Here is a 24,590-nt window from a genome sequence, read left to right as displayed (position 1 = left end):
TAGGATCTCGATTTCAAATCAAAAGTTGCAGAATCACGTTTTGAATTGGGCCTGAATTCAGCGTCCGAGACACGTTCTCACTGAGCCGATTGCAGCTATGCACTGTCGCGCACTGATCCGACGAATTATAGCAACCGTGCGCGTGTGCGTCGTGCCAATGCTTGCGCGCACTTCGCTGAATAACAAAAAGAACTTTAGAAGCACCATTGGAAAGGCCTTCTTTTGTTGATTTCTTCAAAATGACAGCTTGCCAGAAAGAATAATTTCACAGGGAGTTTAGTCCCCTTATTATCTTTTACCCAAGTATGTTTTTCAACAATAATTATGCCAGTTACTTTTTCGATAGCTGCAAATGATGGACTCTGGCTTTAATCCAATACCACCTGTACTACATTGTATTACATTGCATTAAATCAGTGAAGAACCAATAAAACCATAGAGTGCTCAGGTGGTTTCCGGTGCTACAATTAGTAATAGGCAGGGTTTTTACGCTAATGATAATTATACATTCATGAGCAAAACTGTCATGTCTTCCAAGCCGATGCTTCAGTGTTATGGCTGCATGCTTCAGAATCTAAAACTGCCAGACTTTCGGCTTTTTTGGCAGGGGCTGCTTTTGTATTCATTGTTGTTTATGTTCAGTTAGTCAATGAGCAATCTTTGTGCACAAATGTTTCGATGAGCACATATTTGGCTCACATTTGAACAGCAAACACCAAGAGTGAAAAGTACATGCAAGTGCCTTAAACATGTTAAATGGCATCACAGCAACAGTATCCTCAGTTGTCGGGAAAAGCATGGAACATATCAAATGCTCGAAAAAGTGCGATTAACAAAACATTGGACCACAAAAGGGATGTTATGTCGTTAATACATTTTGAGGAATCGATATTTGAACAAAATATGTTCCAGCGTAAAATCCATGTCATGGACGCTTTAAACAGAAACTATAGTTCAAAGAATGAAAGAATTTTGGGGTTTCTATTCTTACTTAGCAGATGATGCTCTCGATAGTCCACTGGCTGGCTTGGTCGTCATGGGAATATCTCTGGATAACGAAAAAGACAGAATCACGAGATGACCAAATAGGGAATTGAGAACCACATTTGTAGCGGAAAAAAACCCCAACAAAAAACATAATTGACTCTGTGCATGGTCAGTACATGGTGCTACCAGTAATGTGAGCATTCGTGTGACCTCTTGGAGTGGAATAAAATAATAATACTACTACTAATAATAACAACTTGGGAGCTAACCATCCCTACTCGCAGCTGAGAAGTTGAGCTGCGAACGACGCGGCTACAATGTGGTCGACCCAAAGGCATGTAAAGGCGCCTTAGGCAACCGCCATACGACCCATGTATGACCACGGAGCACAGCCAGATCGAAAGTGTTTAATTTTTGTGGATGGAGGAAAACCGAAGGGCCCGGAGAAAAACCCTTGTGGCACAGGAGAGAATCAACGCACAACTTTACTCACATATGGTCCGAGCAGGGAATTGAACCCGGGCCACAGTGGTGAGAGGCAAGCGCTTGACGCACTAGCCACCCATGCCACCCCAAATATGGACTCTGCAAAAGTACCCCCTGGATGGTCACAAAGAGAAAGCTTGGGGAGACAACTGGGGGGGGGGGGATATTCAAACGCATTGTGGATGGTACTTGAGGCTCACGCCAAGATGCACAGGTTTTGGGACACTCAGAATCAAATTTGTTGTGCGTACTTTGCGGCGCATGCGCGTGAACCAGTGGGTGCGTGCCGTGTCTACCAACTAGAGGAACAAGTTTTCCTTTGAATGTGCACAAACCAACCTACATGTATAATGCGAATGGAAAATGAAGTCCAAAGGCTGGTTCACACAAAAATTTGCGGCAAAATTAGCCAGAAAGTGTTCAACTTTTGCAAAATTTCTTTCACAGCATGAAAACTTCCCATGCACTCACAAATTCTAATTCGCGTTGGCTTTTGCGCCGAGCATGACTCAGCTTTCTCTATCGTTGTTACCCTTGAAGCTCTACTTACATACTGTACATGTATGCGCTGAGTCTTACATAAGTATAAAAAAATATCATTTATGATTTGGAAATGACACCAACCTTGTGTCAGTTTGTTGGTGCATACTTTCCTCCACTGACTGTAGGCTGTTCCTCCTTGTACTGGATGCAGTCTGGGAGTTGGCTTCTGAAATCTCCTCCAAGATTTGATCATCCGCCGCCCTCTCCGTCAATCCACTGATACAAAGGAATGGGAATAACGTGACATGCAATGTAGCAATGAGCGTAATCATAATAAAAATAGATTTCACAGAATGGAACTTCGATGGACTTGTGATGGACTCACCTGCGATACTGGTATGGTATCAATTCGGGCGATTCACAATGCAGTGAGCCACCAAGAGTTTGCCACGGAGAGTTTGTTTTTCCCAGTGCATTGTGGGAGATAGTTGACAAATTTGCAGTGTGGGACATGTGAATTGTAAGTTTTTCCGGTCAGTAGAGTTTCATAAGCAGATGATTCGAGTATATGTATGCCCTTTTCTTTTGTTTTTATCAATATGGTGTTTTTTGTAAGGTGGCACAAATGCTATGCCCCAATCTAGAACAAATTAGCTCATGTTGTCTACTGACATTCATTCAAATGGGCGGTGTTTTGTCAACCGTAAATTTGAAAAATGGACTCTCCATGGCAAACTCTTGATGGCGCACTGTATTGCGAATTGCCCGAATTATAGTGTCATGGGTTATTGGCCCTGAATCACGCAAGAAATTTGCGACTTATTCACAGAAGCTGCAGTTTTCAAGGAAACTTACTCCAAGGAGCGGGCAGACAAGGGTCTCTCTTCTTTCCTACTTGGTCCATCTTGAGTCGCTTCCTTTTCTCTTTTCGCTGCATCCTTCCTCGGGCTCGCCAAGCCCTCGTTGTTGGATTTCACCACCTCCATTGCGCATTTCACGCAGTCATAAAGCACGCCCTCGGGAGGCTTGTCACTGCCTTGGGGCTCTGACTGCTTGACTTCTCGGGGCGAGGCAGGTTTATTTTTGACTGGGGCGGGGGCGGGGTCATTCAGATCGACAAAGTTAATCTGCGGGGAGATTTTGAGACGTTCGCGGAGGAGCATCGACACAGAACGGGGTAAATCTTCAGTCTGAAAATTGAAAAACAGAAAGTTGAAAATAAAAACAGAACTTTGAAAAGTATTCAATACAAATTCTTAAACAGAGCCGATGCCTTAAAGGCGTAAAGGATCATTGGCATCAGTGGTAATTTCATGAAATGGATAATTTTGTCACCGACACCACAAACTGACACTCAGTTGCGTGTGAGTGTGCTGCACGCGGTCGTATTTTACAGAACCGTTTTTTTTTCGTGTTCACCAGTTGACACCCGTCACAGTGCGGCACCTTTAGTGCGCGCTCCATACATTTGTACATATTCGTTTTCACGAACTGACACTGATCTTAATTTCACTAGTTAAAACAGTTTTTAATTAAGTTTTTGAGTAAGCCCACAAGTACACAGATGGATCAAATTCATGTCAAACCTTTCAAAGCGTTTTTCTCCGTACTGTATTTCAGCAACATGCTTGAGTGTCAGTTCGTGAAAACAAAAATCGTTCTATTTTGCATCAGTGTCCAATGTGCGCTCACAACCAGGCGTCAGTTCGGGAAACCGAAATTGTTGATTACGCTGTTTTCACGAACTGACACCCACTTGTGCAGGAGTGTCAGTTTGTGGTGTCGGTGACGATTTAAGGGCTATTAATTTATAGCAGACATCCTTCCACTGAGCTGTTCAATGTATTGTCTCAATAGGTTGTGCAAAAACCAAAAAACGCTGTTCTTTTTCAACCATCAAAGTGCACTTCGCAGAATCTGTCGTGCATAGAACCCATAAGTCACAGGGAGTGCCCGAGTGCCGGCTTTATCATGGGAAAGCAATGTATATACCTGGCGTACCCTAGTGTACACATGAAGTCAACAGCTGGCTCGCAGCGCCATTTTAATGCATGCAGTATTTGAGAAACCGTTTGTTCTCAGGATGGTTAGGTCAATAACCATCGTTAGTACTGATACAAAATTCCTCTTTTCATGAAAATGAAGGCTCATACTAGGCTCAACGATTTCACAGGATATTTCATGCCATTATTTACTTACAATCAAGTCTGCCATTTCTTAATATTTTTGGCAGTTTCATTTTTTAGGTTTTGCAAATGAACCTATATACCTTTAACACAGAGTCAGAGGAAAATGGTTTTGTAAAGCGCGCTAGGGTAGGCAGGAGTAAATCTTTTGTGTTTTCATTGTAACTAAATTAAAATAACAAAAATCACCCTCTGAAGGGCCATGCACATTATCCAAAATATCTGTGTAGTACTCTTGCAATTGACCTATTGCCGTTCACAAGCTTATCCAATCACAGCGTTTGTTGAATACCACGTGATATTCCAAACCTTGAACAAACAAAACATTCCAAACACGTGCAATCCACCAGCATGTGCATCCCTCCGGCCTGTTCGCTGATATGCAATACGCGAATGCACGTCAATTTTTCTGGCAAATCAACAAGATGCACTGCATGCGTCATGCTTAGCTTTATCAGCTACAGGCATGTACATGTACATATCCATACACGTGCGGTCCATACATCATGTACACATACACAGTGAGAAAAAGTGCCTCAGAAATCTAAGACAACGCTTTAAGAGTGCGTGTGTAATGTGCCGCTGTACGCTACCAGTAGCGCGTATACATGTGTACACAAGTGCGTCTCGTGTTCCAAGTTGTCTTGTCTTCCTGTTTTATGACTCACCTCAGCCACTGGTGATGGGGGTAGCTGTGGGTCCTCTCTGGGGCTGTAAGGGGGCGTGTTCCCTGTTCTCGGGCTGGTGGGAGGGTTGGCTGGCGGTAACTCATCCACATTCTGGATTGTTATTCTACAAAAGTATGTCAAAAGGGTAGATTTCATTGTTTTTTACAGAAAAACAACAGAATTGTTTTAATATTTTTTTTTTTTAAATAATGTTTTTGAAAATCAAATCAAGAAACCACTCAGGGTTAGACACTAAACTAATGAAGAGGAAAACAAACTAGCATATAAAGCCAAAGGTTGAATCATCTTCCTGTCTGGCCAGTGACTTCACAAAGTGCACACAGGAAGTGGGTAAATAACTGCCAGTTTGCAAACTGTTTTGTCACAGGAACCATCTCAATAAACTATCCAGGATAAGTTGCAGAAGGTTTTATACGCAATAGACTCACGGTATGGGCTCCACGCACAAGTACCCCCTCAACGATAAGAAAGGGAGAACTGGGGGAGACCACTTGGTACGTTAGGGGTATCTGGGGTGTTCATACGCTCAGCATCACAGCCAGAGGTGTTGGGGCTGGCTAGCCCAATTTGGGTGAAAAGCGAAAAGAAGTAGCCTGCCGGTGAACCATGGAGCACTCAAGTCAACCTCTCCTCAATACTGGAAACTAGCATCTTGCATCTAGGCCAACAAGGCTCTGGCCAAGGCATGGAAAACCCTGAGTAATAAACCTACTGCTCAGGGCCAACAACCTGCCCTGTTACGGAAACTGTAAGTGAAACTCAAATCCCAGCTGATGCCGGAAGTGGTCTTGGGGAGACGACGGTCCAGTACCAGAGGATGATAATATCATGTATGTGGACAGCATGATGCTTCTGGACCAAAAGCCGAAAAGACGTTCAGAGGCCGACTACGTCGATATTAAACCAAGCCAAAAGTTAAGTGAAGGCTAGAAGATGGAAGTGGATTGGTCATGTTCTGAGAATGGAAGATAACTGCCACTGTAGGACAGCAATGACATGGGTTGCTGAGGGCAGGAGGAAAGTACAACATGGAGGCGTACTGCAGAGAAAGAAACAGCTAGGATGGAAGTCTTGGAATGGAAGTCTTGGAATGGAAGTCTTGAAATGAAGCCAAACCTGTGGCCAAAATCAGAGCAAACTGGAGAGAGTGCACTTATGGGCCACTCGGCCCGAAGAGGATAGGTGAGATGACTGGGAGCATTATTTGAACTCATTGCCAATGACCCCAAACGCTCACGCAAAGACGTTGTGGGTTTATGCACATTTAGCATAAATCAGTCATACGTACTTCGCACTACACAAGCTTGAACCAGTACATGCATACTGTGTGTCCCGTCCGCTGGCCTCTCGAAAGTGGTTAAAGGTACAGTCCATCATTTGTAATTTGTGCATTTTGTTCGTTTGAAGCAACAAAAGTGCTCAAGATCTAAAGAAGGGTGCTGAGCAACCAACCTGATGAAGTTTCAGCTCAGCTTTAGCTGTATATTTCGAGAAAAACAACATTCTATGATCTCGATTTCAAATCAAAAGTAGCTGAATCATGTTTTGAATTGGGCCTGAATTCAGCATCCGAGACACGTTCTCACTGAGCCGATTGCAGCTACGCAATGTCGCGCACCGAATTATAGCAACCGCGAGCGCGTCGTGCCAATGCTTGTGCGCGCTTTGCCGAATAACAAAACGAACTACTAATTTGAATTTCCTACGGTGCTTCTTAAGAAGCACCATTGGAAAGGCCTTCTTTTGTTGATTTCTTCAAAATGACAGCTTGCCAGAAAAAATAATTTCACAGGGACTTTAGTCCCCTTACTATCTTTCAACCATGTAATGTTTTTCAACAATAATTAAACCAGTTACTTTTCGGATAGCTGCAAATGATGGACTCTGGCTTTAAAAAAGGTGCTGTCTCTGTTTTTCGCGCACGGAGCCCATGGTGGCCTTTTACTGTACCGGTACCTCCATTCACAGAAAATCATGTCATCTATTTGCAAACAATTTTTCAACTCTGCCTCAACAATGCTGCGGTTGTGCTTAATTTGTCATCAACCCAATTCTAATACTCCCTTTGAAAGTTTGGACCCACCTGTCGCCTGTGGTTCCCACCGGTTTCCAGTAGTGATACTGCGCATCCCATGCCACCTGTGCCATATCAATGTAGCAGTAATTCTGGTCAATGTCGCCGGTACTCGTCACTACCGAGCCATTAGGTGCTGTAAGTAGAGGGAATGAATGAATGAATAGAAGATTGAATTTCAGCTTGGAAAGTTTATTATGTATCTATTAGTGTTTGTTTTTTGCTTTTAAAGGAAATGTGAAACTCCACAAGTGCAACCAATTCTTTCATTTTTAATATTTAAACTTAAAATGTGGTCAAAAATGAAAGATTATTTTATTAACTCACATGTCTTTCACTGAAACCTTAGATTTATTGTCATGAAATTAACTACAATAACTACAGACTCGAGTCTAGTCTGAGTCACTGAAATTGCGCCTCAAGAAAGACTGAAGTCCCAGTCCTGGGGCCGAGTCCCACAACAAAGAAATTAACTGAGGCAGTATTTGAACCTGCAACCTCATGTAACTAAGCTGCCAATCCCCATGTGTTTTTTTTCTGTTTGTCCATGTTCATTTACTTCTTACTTATCTTGAGGAGTAACACTTGGTGCAACACAGCAGAAAGCAGTGCACTTTACAGAAAGCAATGGACAAGCTTACAGGCCAAGCAATGAAACGCAAACAAAAACATTTCAGTGCAACTCATAGCTCAATGTGCATCAGTGGCGATATTTCAAGACTCTACAAATCCTCTAAAAAATCATTGCATATCTCTGTTAATACTCGACACAGCCAATCAAAGCAAGCAACAAGCTACAAGCATCCAACATGTATGCATCAACCAATGAAATAAGAGCGCTATATGTTGCATGGCCAGTAACCGCTTGTTCAAATATCACATGACTGGGAAAAAAGACAAACACCCCCGCCCCACCCCGGCCCCACTCTATTTTCATATCGGTTGTGGTCTTAATTGCCTGGTATTAAATAACTGTTCTGAAAAAAAAAAAAAGATCAAATGAAACGATGAGGACGTTGCTAGACAACAACTTGTGCTTTGATAGACCTTTTGCAGACCACCAAGATGGATGAAATGTGATGGATCTACCAAATATGACACTGCCGAATAATGACGTTTACAGTTTAAGCAAGCAAATAACAAACTTGCAACAAACTTCATTGAACATTTCTTTGTTTGCTAAAATCACTTTTTTTTTTCCCTTGCACAGCACACACAACATCTTCTTTGTTCTTCCAATTCGTGCTTCTTTTTAACTATTTTCACGGCAACCAATAAAATAATCTCTGCAAACAGTACCTTCAGCTTTTAGGTTTAAAATCAGGTCTGGTGAAGTCGGAAGGGCAACAGAAAACAAATAAATTAATGCGGGTCAGCAAAAGAAATGTGAACATTAATACATGTATATCACATGTGAAACTTACTGCAGTCCAAGAACCTGGTGGGAATGACATTCAAACTCAATATGTTAAAATAAACAAAGTTTGTTGGTGTATTAACAATAACACAGTAGAGATGTTGGGCGCATCGGCGGATCTGCGCTACCATACGATCGCGCAGAAAACGTACTTGTGCGACCGGTCGATCCTGTACAAAATCTCAGACTTTACTTCCCTTTTTCAAAACAATCCTCCAGAGCCTTCAATTAAAAAGACAAGGTTACCGACTGATGGCAGCAGGATAACCGGTGAAAGTAGGATCGATCGATAGTGCGGCGCGATCGACCAATCAAGCAGATCCACCAATCGTGCCCAACAGAGGTATAATGGAAAATATTGTATACAAATTGTAGAATGCTGACAATACTATAACTCCACACCTCCTAAACGTCTCATTCTGAAAAAGGAAAAAGCCACACTCTGGGAGTCAGGTTGGCACTGCGGTACTTTCCTCGCCTTCCACCTCTGTGACCGGCCATGTTCGAATCCCGCCTGATTCCGTGGGTTTCCCCAGAATAATCTTCCAGGGTTTTTCTCCCACCTCTAAAACTTGTAAATCTGCCCCCTGTCTCCTTTCGACTATAGTTTCTTCAGGCTTGCGAGCTACAGTGCCTAGGGTGCTTTTGAGGAATCCTATAAGGTCCAATGCAATGTGTTTTTTAATGCAATCCTTGAAAATGCACATTTTTGTCCCAGTTAACCATATTTTCAATTTCAGTTTTGCCATTCTCAAGGTATTTACTTGCTTTTTTATGCTAATGCAAATTTTCATATTCATGAGCAAAAGTGTGATATCATTTCAGGCAGAAACCTCATTGTTGCAGCTAGTTCAGCACAAAAAGTTTTAAATTTTTTTGATATTTTGCTGATTTGTTGTTGTTTGAGTAAATGGCAGTAAGCCAATGAGCAAACTTTCCCCACGATTCCTTTGACTGAGCAAATTTTCGGGTTCCTGCATGTCCTGAAATGATATCACAGCAACAGCGCCATCAGTTGTCTGGAACAGCATGGAACATGCTGTTTAAAGTTTAAATGGGTTTAAGTGCTCTTTTCAATCAAATTAACCAAAATGGGATTTCAAACAGTTTTCATACATTTAAGAGGAGTAGAAAGTTGCAAAAATGTGTTCCTAAAACAATTAATAAATGGAACCCAAATTGAGGTGTTATACAACACATATACTTTCTGCTTCAATTTGTGGTGCAGTAAAACTAGCTTCACCTGAGGGAGATAATTTTACAATATCACTCAAAGCAGTTACTATTTGTACAATATCCCACCTGGAATACTATCCATCTGCACCAATGCGACGTCACACTCCGGCAGTGCAATGATAAACCCCAGATTCTGCGGGGCCAGCAGCATCTTGTCCCCCAGCCTGGGCTTGCGTTGCTGCGGTCGTCCTGTGACCCTCAGGCCCTGGGCCGTCGCCGGTCGGCCGCGGGAGGTCAGAGGTCGTTCTGGGCTGGGCCGGCCGATGGTCAGGTACTTGCTGGCGTGGACGGGGGAGGACTGGGGTCTCCTGGGTAGGGCTTTGGGCGTCTGAACGGTTGCAATGTAAAATTGGCAAATACTAGTTGTTTGTGTTGGAAGCCAGTAATAAGAATATTTAGTTGCTTTAACCCATGAGGGTTTAAAACCCCTCCCCCCCCCAAGTATACAAGCCTGGCTTGGCTGGGATTCCCTTGTTCAGGACACTCTTGGTGTTTCTGTTGAGTATGTTCAAACCCTCACCCCACCCTCCCCATCCCCCCAGGAAGTATATTGACAGCCCTTCAAACAAGCCACCCGGCTGTGACCTCCCCAGCAAGTCATGGGTCAATCTCAACAGAATACGCTCAGGTGTCGGCCGTACTAAGCATTTCCTGTACAAAACAGAAGCTGAGCCATCCGACACCTGTGAGTGCGGCGAATCGCAAACCATCGAGTATATTGCCTGCAACTGCAACATCTACCAAGCTCCACATGGTTTCGAAGGCATCTAGACGATGACGCAGCAGACTGGCTTTCTTCCAGTCTGCCCGTTTAAAACACCAAGGTGGCGATCACACGCACGAACGCGTGAACCCTATCACCCCACCCCTTCCACGAGGCATATGAGCCCATGATACAGAAAGCAAATAGGTTCAGCAGCTCTTAGCTGGGATTCTGTTGTACAGGACATTCTTGATGATTTGTTGAGAGTTTTCAAACCCATCCCCCCCCCCCTCCCCTCCCCATCCCTTCCAGTGTTGTAGTCGAGTACTTTCTTCCGAGTACTGTACTTCCGAGTAGGAGTACGAGTACAAGTACTTGTATTTTCGAATACGGCCATATGGCAAATGGTTCATTGTGCGTAATGGGCCCAGGTCCAGTCAAACAGATATACAGACCCACTCACGGCTGGCTGTTAGATGTGTTTGTCCGGACGTGCACAGAAGAAACTCAGGAAACTTCGATTTCTCCACAAGCCAATCAACCATTCAAACTGAAATTATCGATAAAATAAGGCCGTGGTATGTAGTCAAGCTACACCTTTTTTCCCCCCGAGCACTGCTATTCGAGTACGAGTACTTCGATGATCGAGTACAATTTTGACATGTCGAGTACGAGTACTTTGCTGCCTGAGTACGAGTACCGTCATTTCGAGTACAAGTACTTTGACATTCGAGTACGAGTACAAGTATGAGTACTCCAAAAAAAGTACTCCAGTAGTACTCGAATACGAGTACTGAGTACGAGTACTACAACACTGATCCCTTCCCCCTCCTATCTCCCCTTCCTATCCCCATCCACCCTCTCCCAAGTGTCAGAGCATATGATACTCACAGAAAGCACATAGGTTGAGGAGCTCTTGGCTGGGATGCCTTTGTTCAGGACGCTCTTGGTGTTTCTGTTCAGCGCACCGATCAGAAACTCAGCTACCTCTTCAATAATTCTCCGAAGTTCACCCTAAAATGAAAAGTCCAGAGACGCTTAATATTTCTGTCACTTAAGTTACAGGCACACACATGAGACTCTCGTCTTTACTTATGTAACTATCCATTTCAAAAGATGAAAACAAATAAGTCAAAGAGTTTAGCACTGAACAAAATTGGGAAGTGTTACATATACTTTAAATATGTGATGCTATCAAGCTACATGAGTCGTTTGTCGACCCTGGTCAAAACAATGTTATTACAGATTTGAAAAGAACACAATCTCAGCATTGCTGCTGTGAAAACCGCATGCCGATACCATCTTTAGTTAAAAAATTATAAAAGTTTGAACACCAAGAGATGTGATGAAGTGATGTGATGAAGTGGCCCTATTTTGGCCTGTATCTCCAAACAAAAATTCCCGACAAACGACTCATTTAGCTTGATCACATCACATATTCAGAAAGAAAATACACAAAGATCTAAATAATTTGTGAATAATGGAGCACTTTCCAAATTGTGAAAATTATTTGCATCTTTGTAAAAAATGCTTTTTATTATATTGTATTTAATGAAGAATTACTAATGAAGAATTACATCTATTCTCAAATTGCCCCAACACCCTCTTCAAGTTTACAGGCCTACAGCAGATTCCTTATCTCAAACAAAAGATTACGAAAATGTGGATGTGTGCATGGAATTTGATGGAATAGCACTCTGCAATCACCAAGCAAGTAATAAAATCAATACAACATCTCAACTTTGCCCATCCCTTCAAAAAACTTTTGAAAAGGATCAAAAACATGTCACAAAATAAAAAATTATAATAAGGATTAGGCTTGTGCAGTATTGGATTTTAGGAGTCCATGTTACACCATCATATTCGGTATTGCCAGTCACTTTTCTTCAAGGACTATGTCACTAATAGAGAAATAGACACAGCCTGTCTAAATACCCTGACTGTAATTCCTTTTTTTTTTGCACACATCTGGGCACACACACTGAAATTTGTATCCTTGCGGAGACATTTCTTTGTTCTCGTTTAGTAAGGTTTTCGAGTTTGAAAGTGAAGTTTCAAAATGCTCTTGTTTTAACCAGAATTAATTTCTTTGGCTGAAGTTCGGACTTAATATCCCTTTTCTAAAACTCTTCCATTTGCGACGGATCAACCCACCTTGGAAATCCTAGTTTTTGAGTAAAATCCATATATCTACTTCGTGAAAACCTTGTGGAGACGTACCGGTATTCATCTATAGAAATTGCCCTGTGGAGACGTATACAATCTTTTGTTCCCTATTGTGTGCACGTCTCCAGAGGGCACGGTGTATCAGATCCCAATTTCACGGCGCTGTTTATCAGATGGCAGAAAAGTTGTGCTTAGCGTAGCAGAAAAATTTGCTAACCTTAAGCACTATTTCACGGCGAGGATATGCTAACAGTCGCACGTGCATGGAGATTTCTATTGTGACGTCACTAAGTTAAGCAAATTTTTCCTCTGAAGTAAGCGTGCCTTTTGCTGAGCTTATGCTTGCGGTCTCCATGAAATAGACGGAGGCTCGCTAAGCATAAAATCGTGTGCTTAGCAGCGTCGTAAAATTGGGCCCTGGCCACTGTTAAGAGGAAATACCGTGGTACTGAATTTCTGTACCGAGTTCGTAGGCATCTTGTTATTTTTACAACACTGTTCGGTATTGCTCAGTAAAAAAAAAATTGCTATACAGTATTACAGAAAAATTGCCTGAGCCTAATCATGTCCTACCCCTTGTTGCTTGATTCTCTCAATGAGATTCGCCACTTTATCCACGATGGAGACATCTGCCGTTGCCATGGATACTAGGTGCATGACACCAGACTCCTTGGTGATGTAGTCAAAGAAGACGGGCACGATGCAGAATAGCTGGACCACCTCGGCAGCAAGGAGCGACTTGAACTCCTTGAAACTAAAATTCCAACAACAACAAAATTATGAAATCTGTATAAACCCAACCCCCCAAAATGAGTCATAAGTCACGTAAGTGATATAGGCCTTTTTACACAACTTGAGCAATGAAAAGGGTCAAGGGTCAAGGGTCAGGTCTAGGATAATCCCAGGGTCATCCCTTCATCCGTCTTTTTAACTCTTAGAAGCCTTTAAAGGCATACAGGATCAGTGGCATTTATCCCAAAAGCAACCTACAAAATGACAATGTATTATCAAAAAAGCTTACTTGGATCAAAATGGGACTAAACATCCAATTATTCCGAACAGTTAGAACACATAATAAATTGCTTTTTTGGATGAAACTGATTTTTGTGTTACTTTGTTGAAATAGTGATAACATTTTTTACGTGTAGAGCAATAATTTTCTCTCTTAAAAGTAGTTAAATACATGGGCTGGAGAGTCTTAAATAATTTGGTGCTAGATATTTTTTTTATGTGAAATATATTTCTTTGTTTTTTGGGGTTGCGTTTTTTTTTTTACTTGCCCTGTACAAAAGTTTATTATTTCATTTTCATTTCAACTACGCTCTTAACTTACTCCTCAGCTGAAACGATATTCCGAGGTGACGCCTGTGGTGAAGCGGTATGAGGACTTGCATGCATCTTCTTGTAAAGCTCAGTAACGGTGTGATAGAGACAGAGATACAAGCGGTCATACAGACCCCCATCCTATAGGACAGACAGGGGAAGAGAAGGGCAGACATGGTCAATGAGGTTTTGTTCACCGGAAGGGGAGTGGGGGGGGGGGCATGATAGCTGAGGCAAAACAAGGATGCCTTTTGCCCAAAAGGGTAAACAAAAAACAATGGGCACTATCACACAAGATATCCGTGAGATACCTCACAAAAGTCTGGAATTAACAGTTAGGTTAACCAAACATTATTGAGGATCAGGGCTTTTGGTTGGGTAATTATGTAATTGTGATATATTCTTAACCAGTTCTCGCTGGGATTATTTTGACAAGAATGGAATGAGGCGCGAGACTACTTTTCACTTGACCTCAAGCCAGGCGGGTTGAAGCCATCACCCTCGGGCAGCACACTCATATTTCCGGCTTAGCTCACAGCGAGCGGGTCGCTGACAGGTATTTCCGGCCTCGCTCCCTGCGTGTTTATCTGTCATCCGTTCTGAATACCGCAAAACTTGTTTCTGTTTTCTCAAAATGAATATTAGCCACTTTTCACCGTTGAAATCCAAAGCTAGACCACTAGGCTGAGGTACTTACTTTTTTACTGTCTCTGTCCACTTTGACAGCGCTGAGAAGCAGTGAGGCAATTTGACATCGGTGGTCTCGAGGCATCAGGAACAACTCAAGTGTTTTGATTCCCCTGAAATCATTCCAGACAAAAAGTCTTAATTAGGCATCGTGTACAATCTTTCCTAGCACACTGCCCCTCTGTTAAAGGGACATAACATCTTGGTATGCGCCCAATTGGGCTACAAAACACGTTTTAAATAAAATGATGTTAACTGGAAAGAACACTTAAAAGGAGGATATTAACGTCTACACAACCATCTTATAAAAACTAGGTATTTTTGTGTAATTCTTCCGAGAAAAAAATTTCGGGGGTAAAATTTTTGACTTTCAAAAACTGAGCTGTTGAGTGCCAGTTGTGAATACTGCCGCGCAGTTTTTTCATTCTGTGGACGTGCGAGAAACAACATTTGTGTATTGGTGCTGTGTGTATTGGTGCTGTGTGTATTATGTGACACACACACACAACGTGTAGGCCTTACACTAAACGGACACGGCTGGAATTACATATGGGTATGCCACAGAATCTCCGCCACGTCCCGATGTAAACAACCGTTTTTTTTTCTTTTCTCGGGAACGGTAAAACATTAGGTTAGTTTCGTTCAACCAGACCTTTGGAAAAGGATAAGTAAACAATCCAAGAGATGTTTGTACACAAACCAGGCTTCCCTCCAAAATTTTAAAATGAGATTCCATGACTTTTCCATGACTTTCCATAATAGCTTAAATTCCAGGATTTTTCAGAATTTTTCTGTAACTGTGTGAACACTGAAATAAGAAATTCACAATTAAGCCAATAAAAAAATGATGTTTGAATTTAAATATACCCCTCTTATTTTTTTAATTCAAAACCATGTTTTGATAAAAAATTAAAAAAACTAAATAAATAAATGTAAAAAAAAAAAAAAAATTCATTCATTCACTTACCCAACATCTGTCAGTTTGGCAGCACTTAGCGTTTCCTGAACGAGGTAGGTGGGCAGGGAGAATTCTAAAGAAGCTACCAACAGAAGCAGGAGGACGTTACATCGATCCCGCTCCTTGGGTCTGGCATCCAGAAGGCTCTCCATGAAAGTGGACTGGTAGAGTTTCAACCTCTGGTCACTGTTTGAACAGACAACTCACGGTTTTAATATAGGTCATTTTTCAAACCTTGACTTTGTTTACAACTGAGGCTTATGCAATTGGAAGCAAACATCTTTGAAATGGTTTGAACATTATATGCCAATAAAGCCAACTAGGGTAGGTACAAAGTTTAAGCCAAAGCTTGAGATGAACCTAAGTTTGAGAAATGGCCTTAGGAATCTGGAACATGTGTACATTTGTTACACCCAACTATAGTAATGGCCCAAACTATAGTTTGGGAACTATAGCTGGGACAATCCAAACAACAGTTGGGACAGTGGCATTATTGGGGTGTAACACGTCACTACAATAAGTTACAATGTCAAGGGTGTCAATTGCTTCTCAAAAGTGACTTTCTTTGATCAGAAGTAACGGCGTGCAGTTCGGGGCCCGCTTTAAGGGATTTTGGATTCTAGACATTCTGTGGTGCGATCTGAGGCAATTTCTGACCACTTTAACCAATCAGCTATTCTGAAAACTAGAATCAAATGTAGGATACAATTTTTATTCAGGTACAAAAACAGTGGGGGGGGGGGACCAAACTACCGGTACATGTATATGATATCCCTCCCACTTTAAAAAGTGGGGGACATGTCCCCCTCCCCCTCCCTCCCCCTACGATCGACGCCCATGACAATAGTGAATTAATGGCTAAAAAAAAAAAAGCAAAAATTTAAGGTCTCTTTTGCTAAAATAAACAGAATTTGGAAAATGCTGCCATTCACAATTGGGTTGCCATTCACATTTGGGCTGCCATTCTCATTTCATTTCTTGCCATTTTTGGCTGCTAAGTTCAATGTCACCCAAGGGAAGGAGAACCCCTAGACAGAAACAATGTTTCTTTTGGGCAATCCTTCGGGAGCTGAATGGTATTTTGTTTTTGTTTGTTTGTTTATGTATCTAAAGCTTTTGTTTTTTTGTGTTGTAAGTTTAGTCATTTGTTTACATGTATTTGTTGATTTATTCCCGAGAAATAAAATAGTAAATAGTAAATAGTAAGGGAAGAAATAACTGTAAAAATGCAGTTTTGCTAAAAATGTTTTTCTCTTTTTTTTCATAATACCACTGAAATGTTACTTTTCAATTTGAACCAAGTACACCCAAGACGTTTACGAGCACACGTCACCTTTTCCTGTGCTGTACTTCCAGCTGAAGATCGCGCTGCAAACAGAAGCACAGATACTTCAGTCTCCTGTTGTCCGTCTCGACGTTCAGGGCGCCGTTCGTTGGAAATCGCATCATGAAGTGAGTGGTCTGCATGGTAAAATGGAGATAAGAAATCAACGCACCATTCACGTGCTAATATTAAATGACCAGGAGTAACAGCAGCAGGTAGCTTATTTATTTATTTTATGGTCATGAAACCAAGGATTCCTCAAAAGCGCCCTTGGCACTGTATCTCGCAAGCCTGAAGAAACCAGTAGAGAGAAAATAAGAAAAAAGTACACTTTTAGAAGTGGGAAGAAAACCCCAGAAGAATATTCTGGGAAAACCAACGGAATCAGGTAGGGACTGAAAACCCAATCCACATGTGGACCAGGGCAGGAATCAAAGGGTGATGAAAGAAACACTGCCCAAACCTGAGTCCCCACAAATGTGAGGAAAAATAGCCATCGAGACACAAGTAAACTGTCAATGAGTGAAATTTATTAAAATGAAAGTTCCAAGCTTTAACCAGTTCGTGCCAGGATAACTTTGACATTGACCGGACCCAGGCGCGGGATTGTTTTCACGAACCTCGATGCCAGACGGGTTCAGGCCATCACCTGCGGGTAGCACACCTTGATATTTCCAGCCGCGCTCGCTGCGAGCGGGTCGCAGACAGATATTTCCGGCCTTGCTCGTTGCGTGTTTATCCGTCATCTGTTCCAAATACCACAAAACCTCTGCCTGTATACGCGTCATCCGATATGAACTGGTTTAAATACTCACTTTCGAGATCCCTGGAGGGAGGGATGCATCTTGTGTGTGTAATGGTTCGTGCACATTGTGCAAATTATGCATGACTAATTCTGCACAAACCCGTAACGTCTTCACGTGAGTGTCAGGTGCTATTAACATAAACTCTTCACTAACCCTTTCTCCGTATATTCCATTGACCTGAATCTTCTTCAAAGATGACGGCACAAACTGCTCCCGTGTCAGTTTATGTCTCTGTAAATACAAACATAAACAGCAAGCACACATTACAAAATTGTACACTGTACAGTGTACAAAAATGTACACTGTACACTGTACAGAACTACCATATTCAAATTTGTCTAATCGTTTAGCAGCATATCTTATTTGCTTCTTTGTGTTAGCAGTGTCAGCATCACCTACGAGTTCCTATATTTCTTCTTATGTTAGGAGAACAAATGGAGATTCACACGTATCATCCGCCAGTTTGCCATTTTGTGAATCAGTCCGCCAATTTGCCATTTTGTGAATCAGTCCGCCAATTTGCCATTTTGTGAATCAGTCCGCCAATTTGCCATTTTGTTAATCAGATTTGTGTTACAGCGCCACCACCAGCAGTTATGAAACCCTGCAATGGTTCTATTCACCATGGAATAGAAACTCTATTTTTGCAGTGTGGCCGCGCCGTGCGTTGGGATGAATAATTCAAAGTCATGGGATCAAAGATCCACCAATCAGATGACGGGATTTATTCAGGCGTTGTATAATATTTAGTTGGCCACTGTTTTCTTTTTCTGATTCAATCTGTATTTTATGAATTTTACATTTTTAAACTATACTAATTTATAAAATTGTCTTTAATTCAGAATGTGGACTGCAACATTTTTTTTTTTTTTTAAATCAGAACTAATAATAACAATGAAATTGTAAATATTTTCATTGCGAGACTGGACCAGGCTCCTCCTGTAAGATTTTGTACTCAAGCATGTCAAGAATATCTGTCCATATGCAGCACTACGTTTTCATTTGTCTTCATGAAGAAAAAAACCATTACTTACAACTGGTCGTTGTGAAAGTGCCGAGTCTTGGAAAAAGTGCTGGACCTGTATGCGTTCAGCAGCTGCAAAGAAAAGACCATTAAAAGATCATTTCTGATTTTTCACAAAACTGAGAAATTGTGTGATTCTCGTGGAACAAGCGGCATCTCGACACAAAAAAATCGCAACCATGCTCACGTCATGCACGACACGACGATGATTCCGCGGAATAGACACTATGTGACGTCTTCAAACTGGCGGTGCGCGTGTTGATAACAATCAAAAGATCTTCCACGGCCACATCTGTTCATTCAACCATTTTTGCTGCATGCTGATTGGCTACACAAAAAAAAATGATGAGCCATATGCGCTGTCGTAACTACACACAGGTCGACTGCGATTGATTCCCTCCTGTCGGGAACACGTTCTGCCGCGGCACAAATGTTGAAATTTTTTTACTCTTGCGACTTGATTTTTGTGAGCACCGACTGATGCAGATTGTCTTAATGTGTCGGAGTTACACTCAGGTCTCAAAAAATGGCGACTGATATGTTCCTGACAGTCGCAGCTCAGGCGCAGCTTGATCCTGAAACGTCAGACGCCGACTGATCAGTGTCGCCGCAAGGTCGACCCGAGGATGGCCTTGAAGATATTTTCAGTACTTGAGAATCTTCTGTCTTTACCTTCGCCCACTTTCTTCATTTGAATCCTACATTTCCATGTATCTCAAATGGTTTGCAGTCGTTTAACCCATTAGAACCTGTTCTACATTGTATTACATTGTGTTTATTTACTGAAGAATCAATGAAACCAGGGAGTGCTGGGGCGGTTCCAGGCGCTACAGTGAGTAATAGGCAGGGCACTACAGTGACTAAACAGTTAATGGGAAAATCCAATTGTAAAGACATTTTATTTGATGCATCTACCGAGCCAGAAAATTTTATCAAGTTATTTCTGCTTGGAAAATGAAGATTCCCGTGTAATTTTTAACAATCATACCAGTACTTAAAGGTATATACATGTACAACGTTTGCAAACATAAAAAAAACTAGGGTTTTAAAACTTTGAACAGGTTAGTGTAACAACGTTTTCTACTAACTCCCAAATCCATCCATTTCTGAAAATTGTAGCAAAGGCAAATGTTGTACAATGTATATTACCATTAAAGCTTAATCCTACAAAAAAAAACAGAGACAAAAATAACAGCGTTGCTGTTGAAACCCCTCAGCCAGAGTCAAGTTATCATCCGGAAACCATTAACCGTTAACTCAACGTGGTGACCTTGACCTTTGGCCTTTGACCCCAGAACCAGTCCCAACATGCCTGTACCAATGGGAAACCCCCTACCGAAGTTAGACACCAACATTTCATTTCTAACTCAAGTTATCATTCGGAACCATTTACATTGAACTCACCACGGTGACCTTGACCTTTGACCTTTTGACCCCAAAACCAATCCCAACTTGCCTGTACCCAAGGGCAAACCCCTACCTCAGTCAGACACCAAAATCTCATTTCTAACTCAAGTTATCATCCGGAAACCATTTACCTTTAACTCACCATGCTGACCTTGACCTTTGACCTTTTGACCCCAAAACCAATCCCAACTTGCCTTCTCCCAAGGGGAACCCTCTTCCAAAGTTAGACACCAAAATCGCATTTCTAACTCAAGTTATCATCCGGAAACCATTTACCTTTAACTCACAATGGTGACCTTGAACTTTGACCTTTTGACCCCAAAACCAATCCCAACTTGCCTACTCCCAAGGGCAACCCTCTACCAAAGTTAGACACCAAAATCTCATTTCTAACTCAAGTTATCATCCGGAACCATTTACATTTAACTCACCACGGTGACCTTGACCTTTGACCTTTTGACCCCAAAACCAATCCCAACTTGCCTGTACCCAAGGGCAAACCCCTATCAAAGTTAGACACCAAAATCTCATTTCTAACTCAAGTTATCATCCGGAAACCATTTACCTTTATCTCACCATGCTGACCTTGACCTTTGACCTTTTGACCCCAAAACCAATCCCAACTTGCCTTCTCCCAAGGGCAACCCTCTTCCAAAGTTAGACACCAAAATCTCATTTCTAACTCAAGTTATCATCCGGAAACCATTTACATTTAACTCACCACGGTGACCTTGACCTTTGACCTTTTGACCTCAAAACCAATCCCAACTTGCCTACTCCCAAGGGCAACCCCCTACCGAAGTTACAACCCCAAACAACATTTCTAACTCAAGTTATCATCCGGAAACTAAGCTGCCCGGACGGACGGACGGACGGACAGACACACACACATCCGGACGGACGGACGCCCTAGGCGATGACAATACCCCTCGAGCCTCTCGGCTGAGGGGTAAAAAAAGGAAAAAAAGTGTGCTTACATGTAACGATTCGGCCATCTAATGTCCAGACATTAGGCAAGCTGTCAATCACATGGATACGATCTGCAACACAAAGGGAGAAACAAAACAGCTTTTTTTAAACTTAAAGCCAAGAAAATAAATACCTGTGTTTCCGGTTACCCTACCCAACCTAGAAAATAATGCAGAACTGATGTATGTTGTAACTCTTTTTATTGAAACCACCAGCACCACCCACGCTTTTGCAGCAGAGTCTTTGTGAGGACTTTGTGAGGGCTGAGATGGATTTGACTGCAACACTGTAACTTATTGCCCCCCCCCCCCCCCTGAAGGTACATGTAGGATTATTTGCATTTATCCGACAAGTATTACCTAAAATTATTATTTGGATTAAAGATCGTACTGGTACTAAACACCACATGATATTATTCCGTCTGGCTTGCCGTCATTTAGAAGAAATCAAGCAATGTAGGTGATTTCCAATGATCAGGCAATTGACTGATCGTTGGAAATAAAGTTTTATTGACAAAATTATTTTTCGTGAAAAAAAAGGTTGTGCATGTTTTTTTTTACTATTTTCTCGAAAAGTGTAATATCCAATGAACTGAAACTTCAACAGGTTAGCTTTTGAACATTCGTCTTTGTATTTTGAGAGTTGTTGTTATTGGAAACGAACAAAATACATGACAAGCAAATGATTCTATATACCCTAAAAAGTGTCAATTTATCTTAGGCAACTTTTTTAAAAATCTGGGTAATAAGTTAATGTTTGAAGGACTCACAGTATTTATCCCTCTCCAATGTTTCGTTGCCATGGAGACTCATGTCCAAGACATGCATGTGGCGTATCTTCATGAGTTCGCTCCAGGCCAGGTCATTGTTGGCAAGATTGAGGCAGCCCAGGGCAATGAATTTTGACAGCCCATCCAGATTGCTTATCTATAAACAGAAGAAGAAAAAAGAAATGAACGATATGTGATATGTGTTAATGTTGTGCATTTGGTTGGTTTGACCAGGCCAAACCGACCCGAAACATTATAGATACAATGTATACACCAAATCCGAACCGAAACCAATCTGAACTCCCCAACTCCCCAGAAATTCAAGGAAAACCGACCCGAACCAACCCAAAACACCCTGAATACCAGTATATCTGGCTTGGGCAAATGGGTCCGATTTTTGTGCCTGAACTTACCTACTTACATGTACCTGCAAAAGTATCCAAAATCACCTTGAGAGGCGAGATTATGGTTTGAATGTATTAGGATCACAAATTGAAACTCAAAAACAAAAGTGCTAAACTATCAAAAATCAAAAATATAATCTGAATATTTTTAAAATTGTAGTAAGGACAATTTTTTTTACAGTAGCCCAACCAGTGGATTTTTTTGCAGCCAAATTAAAAATCAAGTTTTTTATAGCCACATTTGGCAAATAGGCCCCTAAAGTTTTCGCTACTTAAGTATTCACTTTCTTAGAGTTTAGGCACTCTCCTGAAGACGGTCAGAGCATACTGACCGGAACGTCGAGTTTATACCTCTGGTTCTTTTCAGAACCATTCTCTTAGTTGAGAAATTATTCGCACATGGTGTTTCCGCAAACCTTTCATTATTTAGTATCTTCACCATGCAAAGCCTCAAATCTTACCCTAAAGTTTACTCGAAAATAAAAAACCCTGTACATGTAGATGTGAGTGTCTTGTCATAATGGTTAATTAAACAATAAAAAAGGTTAATTTTACAGAATGCAGTTTAAGGTACATACACCCCAAAAGTAAACAAATGAAGCATAAACAACAGAGGGGAAACATTAAAAAAAAATTGCAACATGAAATTATTGTGCTACATTTTTCTGGATAAATTTTAGTGTGTTACAGCAAACACATAATTTGTGGTTTGTTTTTTTCCGGCCTTATATACCTCGTGTTGTGAAGTGACAATATAATCAGTGATATTTTCCAACTTTCACTCGGGAGGATTACACACTGAGTATAACAGTGTTTAAAAATGTCGGTGAAGGGCAAAGCCGAATTTGATTTATATCACCCCGACGCAAAATTCCATATTATAATAATAATTAATCTTCTTTCAATTATGTCAATGTGATGGCAACATTCTAATTTACCATCTTGGTCTCAGTGTGTTGCCTTAATTAAGAATTAAGCATTCCACATAACTGTCTTCACTGACAAGCTTTATTAATGAGTTTCACAATAGTACTCCAACAGGATCCAATTTCTGTATTAATTAACACTGGCATTTACATTTAATTACTATAACACACACACATACATGTACAGATCTTAAACAGAATTGCATGTACCAGTAGGCTGGATAGGAAATTAACGCCAATCTGTGATGCGAATCCTGACTTTCGTTTTATTGACAGAAACTGCTGTTTGAATATTGACATTCCCGGACCATTGTGTGTACGGAGGGGGTACTGTTGAATATAAACTTTAACAGTGTCAAATAACTAGGTAGGCATCCTCCATTGAATGGAGAAAGTAAATATTTAGCAACTACGGCAGGAATAGAGAGGTACAGTTGAATAGAAACTGAGTAAATAAACGGGTTAGTTGAAATGAAACTGGATTGATTGATTGATTAAGATTCAAATGTGGTTGAAGCAAAATTAGGGTTAAATTTATCAAAGGGTTTATAAATTGGATGTCTATCCCCAATGGCTTAATGGACCTTATACACGAGGTGGCCATTTTTGTCGTGTTCCCTGAATGTATTTTATAAATTGTTAACTGTTGAATGGGATGGCGCCAGACTATTTATGCAGCCTTATTTTACTTTCATTTTTTTCTTATCTGGCTTAAAACATTAGGGAATGTTTAATTACAAATTTTAAACCATTCATTTAAGCAGACTTGAATTAATTAGTAATTTACTTGCTTTCATTTCTCTTCGCAAGTTCCAAAAATGAAGAGTTTACCTCACTTTCAATTCAACATGGCCGACTCGTGAATAAGGCCCATTGACACAGAAAGATCAAATGACAGTTCAAAGATATATGGGTCATTCTATAAATTTGGGGTCCACTTTATTTTCCTGTCCCTATTACATCTGACATCTATGAAGGCAGTTGTCCTCCACGAGTTATTATAAATGGCAAACTACCCAATCAACAAATAAAAATCATTTGAAGTTATTCTTCGTGATACTTGAATGGCAACTTACAAAGTACAAAGATAACAAGGACCGGGATAATGTCAATGTTTGGCGACTAAACTCATAGAATGACCCATGGCCTAGTAATATACATTTCCGCGTTTCGAAGTACAGTAAAGCGGAAAATAATTGCCTTAGGAATTCGAGCAACGCATTACTGGTGAAAAGATTACGTAATAAGGGCGTCAGAAGGTTTAAATACAGAAGAGGAGAGTATTTCGATCAGTTCTAGCAAGCACTGCACACGAGAAGCACAGATTTAATTTTTAGTGAAAATTAATTTTTAATGTTTTGAAAAATCTGGGTACTTGTATAATGTGATAAAGGGTAAAGTCAAGCACCCTCAACGAGGAAAATTCTGAATGTTTTGGGGCACAGGTTTTTCAGAGGATTTTAAAATTTTAAAAAATTTTGCTTGGACGTTGACTTCTCTGATGAAGCGTTTAAGTACGACAGTTAAAATATTTACAACAATGGCACACATGATTATTCAGTGAGA

The 24,590-nt window shown here is 41.1% G+C and overlaps 1 protein-coding gene across 3 annotated transcripts in view; it reads right to left on the bottom strand.

Annotated features, from left to right (window-relative positions):
• LOC119723086 overlaps positions 1–24,590 on the bottom strand; it is a 37,666-nt gene that overhangs the window by 7,656 nt on the left and 5,420 nt on the right. For 2 of the 3 annotated variants that reach the window (XM_038193598.1, XM_038193596.1), the window contains exons 4-20: positions 21,695–21,851; positions 20,934–20,996; positions 18,560–18,621; positions 17,679–17,756; positions 16,729–16,856; positions 15,405–15,581; positions 14,448–14,550; positions 13,761–13,891; positions 13,001–13,181; positions 11,153–11,275; positions 9,625–9,886; positions 8,205–8,231; positions 6,915–7,041; positions 4,811–4,934; positions 2,812–3,146; positions 2,098–2,232; positions 992–1,048 (exon numbers count right to left, since the gene is read on the bottom strand). In XM_038193598.1, coding sequence (XP_038049526.1) covers positions 992–1,048; positions 2,098–2,232; positions 2,812–3,146; positions 4,811–4,934; positions 6,915–7,041; positions 8,205–8,231; positions 9,625–9,886; positions 11,153–11,275; positions 13,001–13,181; positions 13,761–13,891; positions 14,448–14,550; positions 15,405–15,581; positions 16,729–16,856; positions 17,679–17,756; positions 18,560–18,621; positions 20,934–20,996; positions 21,695–21,851 — 2,270 coding nt within the window. The remainder of the gene's footprint in view (positions 1–991; positions 1,049–2,097; positions 2,233–2,811; positions 3,147–4,810; positions 4,935–6,914; positions 7,042–8,204; positions 8,232–9,624; positions 9,887–11,152; positions 11,276–13,000; positions 13,182–13,760; positions 13,892–14,447; positions 14,551–15,404; positions 15,582–16,728; positions 16,857–17,678; positions 17,757–18,559; positions 18,622–20,933; positions 20,997–21,694; positions 21,852–24,590) is intronic. The other variant, XM_038193597.1, reaches the window with a different exon arrangement.

Source organism: Patiria miniata, unplaced genomic scaffold (assembly GCF_015706575.1).
Source record: "Patiria miniata isolate m_02_andy unplaced genomic scaffold, ASM1570657v1 HiC_scaffold_16, whole genome shotgun sequence".
Taxonomy (NCBI): Eukaryota; Metazoa; Echinodermata; class Asteroidea; order Valvatida; family Asterinidae; genus Patiria; species Patiria miniata.
Note: the sequence above shows the minus strand (reverse complement) of the source record. Positions and strands in the feature narration are given on the sequence as shown.